General features: G+C 33.8%; 1 protein-coding gene across 4 annotated transcripts in view; it reads right to left on the reverse strand.

Annotated features, from left to right (window-relative positions):
* LOC107719142 (oxidation resistance protein 1-like) overlaps positions 1–6,466 on the reverse strand; it is a 98,988-nt gene that overhangs the window by 70,292 nt on the left and 22,230 nt on the right. For 3 of the 4 annotated variants that reach the window (XM_016526507.1, XM_016526505.1, XM_016526504.1), the window contains exon 1: positions 3,356–3,637. The exons of the other annotated variant lie outside the window; for it this stretch is intronic. In XM_016526507.1, the coding sequence (XP_016381993.1) occupies positions 3,356–3,488 (133 nt within the window). In that variant the 5' untranslated portion in view covers positions 3,489–3,637. Of the gene's footprint in view, positions 1–3,355; positions 3,638–6,466 lie in introns of those variants that run through there. 4 annotated transcript variants of the gene reach the window in all.

Below are 6,466 nucleotides of genomic sequence, written 5' to 3' on the forward strand. Positions count from 1 at the left end.
CACATACACATATATACAGTATGTGACCCGTGCTGGCAAAATGATGCTCACGGGCTAATTTTTGATCTATTTTGAACTTGTAATAAAAATAAACTTTATCTGAAAAATAAAATAAAAGCGTTAAAAAAGTAAACTTATTTCAGTTAGTTATCAATACAACAATTTTATTTAGTTTAACTTGATGTACTAAAATAAGTATCACTAAAACTGAAACAAAAATGAATAAAAACTATATAGACATTAAAAAAACAATAATAGTGTCTCAATGGTACTAAAATAATATAAATACATTTAATGCATCATATACAGAAAAATATAATAATTATATCATTTTAATATGAAAATAATATTATTATATAGTTAATTATAGAACATTAAATTACATTTTAAATGCACTAAATGTGAATTAAAATATTCATATTCAAACTATAATTTGATCTAAATAGTACTAAAATCACACTATTAATAAATTTGTTTAATGTATTATACATGTAAATACAATAAATATTATTAAATTATATTTAACATTTACTACATTCATTAAAATATATGAATATCACAATTTAATTTATATTATTTAAACAGTCATTAGGATGCATTTTTTTTGTCATTGTTTAATTTATTAAATTACATTAATATTCATACATTTTAATTTACATTTAATAGATTTAAAAAACATTACATAATTAAGAAATTACTAAAAATGCATCCTGATGACTATTATTATAAGTGAAAAAAGACTTTTGTGATATATAGCATTATCATAATAGCCGTGTCCTAGGACAGTTAGACAGGTAGTTTTACAGATAAAATCAGCACATGAGCAGTCATGCCATGCTAGCTTCAGTTCTACCCGTTTTGGCATCCACACATGACCTCTTGGGTTGTCACAGCACAGTACTGGCTAATGCGCCGAGGAATTAGTCTTAACTCAGTAATGAAAACACACCCCATTCATCTTTGGGGGTGATCTAGAGAAAAGCAGGATGCGTCTTGTGCCTCCCACGTCCGTCTAAAGCCAGTGCAGATGTATGCTAATGGACTCCCTGCGCTTCCAGCACGGCATCAGTGCGGCCCACTCATTCTTTAGACCGGTTCCTCTCCCGTAATGAGGGGCCAGAGGCGCTTCAGAAAACGCTGTGCCATTATTTCATTGTTTTGGGAGTGCATGCACATTTACAAATAGAATGACTTCTGAAATTCCAACACGGAGCATTGGGGCTGATATCATATTATTAATGACTAATTAATGAAAATCTCTGATCATGTTTCTAATATTTATAATGATTATAAATATTAATTAATGAAAAATATTTGCTTTAAATTTAAAAAATGCCAAATTGAAACACCCATCAATCCCCACTGTATTTAAGCAATGCTTAATTTTGCAATACATAAATGTGATTTCCTACAGTCAGTTACTCTTTACACAAGGATGAGCTCCATTTGTTTTTATCTCTGTGTTTTTTAATCCATTTATGCAAATAGGCTTACATGGTGCTATCAGCATTGCACCGCTTTGATAAGTGTCAAATGGTAAGGACAGCAATATTGTCTGCTGCAGTTATCATTTTATGTGTCTAACTGAAGGTTGTGGTGAACTGATGGTGCAGTGCTATTTCCTGTACTTTGGCAATTTCACAGCAGTCAAATCCTTGCATTTGACTCTTCTCTGGCCTAGAACTGGGCTGTATGACCAAAATCTTACAGTATGTCAAGGTAATGTAACAGTAAACACAAGATAGCTCTGGAAATGCAACCAAAAAACATGTTTATTAATATACTATACACTACCGTTCAAAAGTTTGGAATCAGTATGATTTTTTAAAAAGGAAATTAATACTTTTATTCAGAAAGGACGCATTAGATGAATCAAAACTTGCTATTTAAAATTCAGTTATTATTTATTTCATGAATAATAATTGGCTACTGAAAATTCAGCTTTGCCATCACAGGAATAAATGACATTTAAAAATATTAAAACACAAACTACTGTATATGCACTTTTATATCTACTGCAGAATAAACAGGACTGCAAAATCTCTACTGGATGAAACACGTCTATCATCATACAGCATATATCATCATGCCTCCCAGCCATCCTCTGGCATAATTAGTCCTTGCAATTAACTCACAGCCCACTGTGACAGGAATACATAACACAGAGTCTGCTGTCGATGCAAGAGTTCACAGCACTTGGGGCTTCTTTACAAAGCTGCACTTCAGACATGTATACATGGACTATTTTTAAGGTGGAGAAGTCATAATCTATAAGTGCCAATACAATATGAAGGGTCATAGCCGCGGGAACGTATTTTGAGCTGGGGGGGCTGAGAAATAAAACCGAGGGGGGGTCATGGCAACAAATGATTTTTTAAGTCAGTTTAATACGTTTAATCAGTTGAAACGACTTTCACAGTCAATTTGATTCAACTTAACTCATATTTAACCGTTGCTTCTTGTCATTATAGGATTAGGCTACTTTTTTCAATGAATTTTAATGAATATACTAATTAATAAAATGAATATTATTTATTTTGTATTACATATTGTTCATTCATTTATTTTTAACACCGCACCCCCAGCACCCCCATTTTTTCGCGGGCTACACTCCAGGGGGTGCTGCAGCACCCTCAGCACCCCTACTTCCCGCGGTAATGTGAAGGGTTCCTACAGAGTTTGACCAACAGAATTCCATTGCTTTATCAGTTGGTTTGTGATTTTTTTTTTAAATCAATGAATCAATGAATTCAAAACCATTTCCTCATATTTACATTATTCTAAATCTGCATGACTTTTTAATATCCATTATATGCTAAATATGTTTTTTTTTGGTCACACTTTAGTTTGCAACTAAAAATTCTCATTATTAACTAACTATTAACTACAACTTCTGCCTCAATAAACTCCTAATTTGCTGCTTATTACCGTATTGGCCCGAATATAAGACGACCCTGATTATAAGACGACCCCTCTTTTTCCAGATGTACCTTTTGGAAAAAGGCTTTTTAAAAACCTTTTTTTTTTATTTATTTAAATAATGAATAAGGAACCATGAATGTGTCAGCAGAGTCTGAGCAAACAAAACTTGAGCAACAATGCGTAAACTTTACAATACCAAATGCTTCTACGTGTACTGTAAAGCCAGGATATGAACTCTTAACTCTTCCTCACAAAAGTTCAACAGTCAAATGCAATGCAAATGCACAGGAGAGCAGCTGACACGTAAAACTCTCTTAATAATAACTCACTGTAGTACTGCAGCCATGTTGCACTGTCAATATTTACAGGCGCTCAACAACTGTTACATTTCAACCCGTTTGTAAAACTTTTGAGAGGAACACAAAACTAATACCTGCAGTGTGTGTTTCATGCGCGTTCTCCAGAGGCGTTTCTGCATCAGAGTAGTCTTTAAACTGAATTTCTCTCACGGTAACTGGCCAGATTTTACCAGTGATCGCGTCTCTGAACGACTGAATATAATCCATATTCAGATCTTCCCCAAAGCATAAACATTTAAAAAGCAATAAAAACGCAATAACGCCGAGTCATTTGCCCAGAGGAGACTGTGAAACACGCGAGCAGAAGCAGGAACTGAAACTGACAGCAGCTGCTGAACTTTTCGCCGTTTGTTGCGCTACATTTACGCACGCAACGTGACGCGACGCGACCAAAACGCTCTCTTCTCTACGCTGCAAGTGATGGAATGCTGACGGAAACAAAGACTGTGATTGGTCGACTGCCTGCGACGTCAGGATTAAACGCGCGACAGACGCGTCACGTCGCGTCGGTAGCCGTGTACAGTGAAAACGCCTGAGGGGAAAAATTATTGAAGCAACATTTATGTGGAAATAACGCACTGTTTGAAGTTAACACCAAATTACTGTTTTGAAGAGTATGGCCAATTATGTTTACTGGCTAGTTTTGAGTTCGTAAATTCGTAGGGTTTAAAACAACATAGGCTAATACAGTTTTTTAATATAGTAAGGGAAGCTTATATAGGCCTAAATATTATAATATTCATTTCAAGTAATGTCTTCATATCTTCATATTTATTGGAGCATCTTGCAAGTGTGATACTAATGACCCAGTAAATAAACACATACTTTTTTTACACTAACATTACATACACTAACAAAAGTATAAAATAGCTCTGACAGAAAATCATGGTATGCTAGGCCTATATGATTTTATCTGCCTCGGACACTTTTGAATTGTGGTTACACAAACAAAACACACCAGCAAACACTGCTATCTCATGATCGCCAAAATAACAGTAAACCTTGAATTCAGAGGGGGTAAATTAGGCAAACATGCTGTAATTATGCAGAGAGTCTCAATTATATTTTAACTTGATAAACAGCTTGCAGGGAATCAGTAGATCTCCACCTCCCCAACGACATCTATACAGCTCATCTGATGATATGAGAGCCACTGCTGATTGCAAAGATTGTTCAGTGTCTTTTTAATTCATCAAGTTAATTACATCCCAAGGGGTGACAAAATTATTGACATGTCAAAGTCTAGACCCGGAATATAAGACGACCGCGTTTTTTCAGATGTATTTCCAAGAAAAAAAAACATCGTCTTATATTCGGGACAATACGGTAATAGTTAGTAAGGCAGTTGTTAGGTTTAGGTGAGAAGTGATTCTAGGATCTAAAATATGGTCATGCTGCAGAATAATGTGCTTTATACTAATGAACAGTCAATATGCATGCTAATAAGCAACTAGTTTATAGTGAGAATTGGTCCCTAAACTAAAGTGTTACCAATTTTGAATCACATTCATTCTTTTCAATACAATACAAGTGAATGAAGACCACACAGAATATCTGTAATTTTTAAGAATTTGTATGTCACACTTCACAACTAAGTGAAGTAACTGCAAACATCTACAGTTGGTTAAATATTATTAAATATAGAGTTAATATAAAATATATATTCATGATCATGACCAAAATAGACAAATATATATATTCATTAGAGACATTGAATGTACTTTTAATATATATATTAAACGCAGTGTCTTTTTAATTCATCAAGTTAATTACATCCCAAGGGGTGACAAATGAAATGTGCCTCTCAGGCCAAATTTACACAGATCCCAAAATCCCAAGATCCCCAAAAACGTAAATAAGTGAAACTCCCTCTGCTGGTCAACCATAATATTGTACACTCATAGATTTGTGCCATGTTCAGCCCAGCTGAGTTGGCAACAATATATGACATGCATGAATTCAACTACCGATAAAAGACTTCCCTTTGTTGTGAAAACAAATGAAAGTTATCATCAGAGTAACACAGAACCTTGAAAGTCCAGACGTCTGGTCAAAACAGCTGCGTTTAGAAGAAAATTGAGCACAATGAAGGGGCATCTGATGGATGGATGAAACAATTGAGGTCAGCTTCTTCATCCTCTTCCTGATCTGGTATTTTTTCATTTCTCTTTTTGGTCATTTTAGTGCAGGAACTATGGAGTAATTCACCATATCAGTGTCATTTTAGCAGTATTATATTGTAGTACTCATTAAAATTTTGAATTGCTTTTATTTTTGTATTTTCAGTTTTAGTAATGTTCCATTTTTATTAGTTTTTAAAAATATTTCTATATAGCTTTAATAGATTTTTATTTCAGTTTTAGTTACTCCTTTACTATCAGTTAGTACTATTACTTCTTTAGTTACTTAAGTTAGCTGCCGAGCTAAATGTTCTAATTTTCATTTAAGTTTTTTTTTCATTTGATATTTTTCATCTAAAATTTTTGTAATTTCAATAACTGAATAGATTTTTAATAGTTTTACTTTAAATTAACAACAACACTACTGTCCGAAATAAAAAATTCTGTCATTATTTACTCACCCTCATGTCAGTCCAAGATGTTATTTTTTTATGTGGAATTCAAAAAGAGAAATTTAGAACATTATTCCATGAATAAGAACCTCACACAAAGCTGCCTTCAGAATACTTGTAATACAGCGCTCAAATCATATGGGCTACTTTCATAGTTTTTTTCAGTCCTTCTGGTCACTAGTATGAACATTATATGGAAAATATATAGTATTTGATTCCACTGAAAATATAATAAATATATGGGTTTGGTGATGTTTTTCATTTGTAGATGAGCTACTGTACACAGGAGCTACAAAATGGCACACAGAAGCTAAAGGACAGTCCTTGTTGTGCTGTAATTGCATGGAAGTTCAAAAACCAGCAGGTCATTAAATTATTTCTTAAAGGGGTCATATGATGCTGCTAAAAAGAACATTATTTTGTGTATTTGGTGTAATGAAATGTGTTTATGCGGTTTAAGGTTCAAACAACACATTATTTTCCACATACTGTACATTATTGTTTCTCCTCTATGCCCTGCCTTTCTGAAACGCTTCAATTTTTACAAAGCTCACCGGTCTGAAAAGCGAGGTGTGCTCTGATTAACCAACTATCCAGTGCGTTGTGATTGGCC

The sequence above is a fragment of the Sinocyclocheilus rhinocerous genome, unplaced genomic scaffold (assembly GCF_001515625.1).
Source record: "Sinocyclocheilus rhinocerous isolate Xijiao unplaced genomic scaffold, SAMN03320098_v1.1 scaffold1084, whole genome shotgun sequence".
NCBI classification, from domain to species: Eukaryota; Metazoa; Chordata; class Actinopteri; order Cypriniformes; family Cyprinidae; genus Sinocyclocheilus; species Sinocyclocheilus rhinocerous.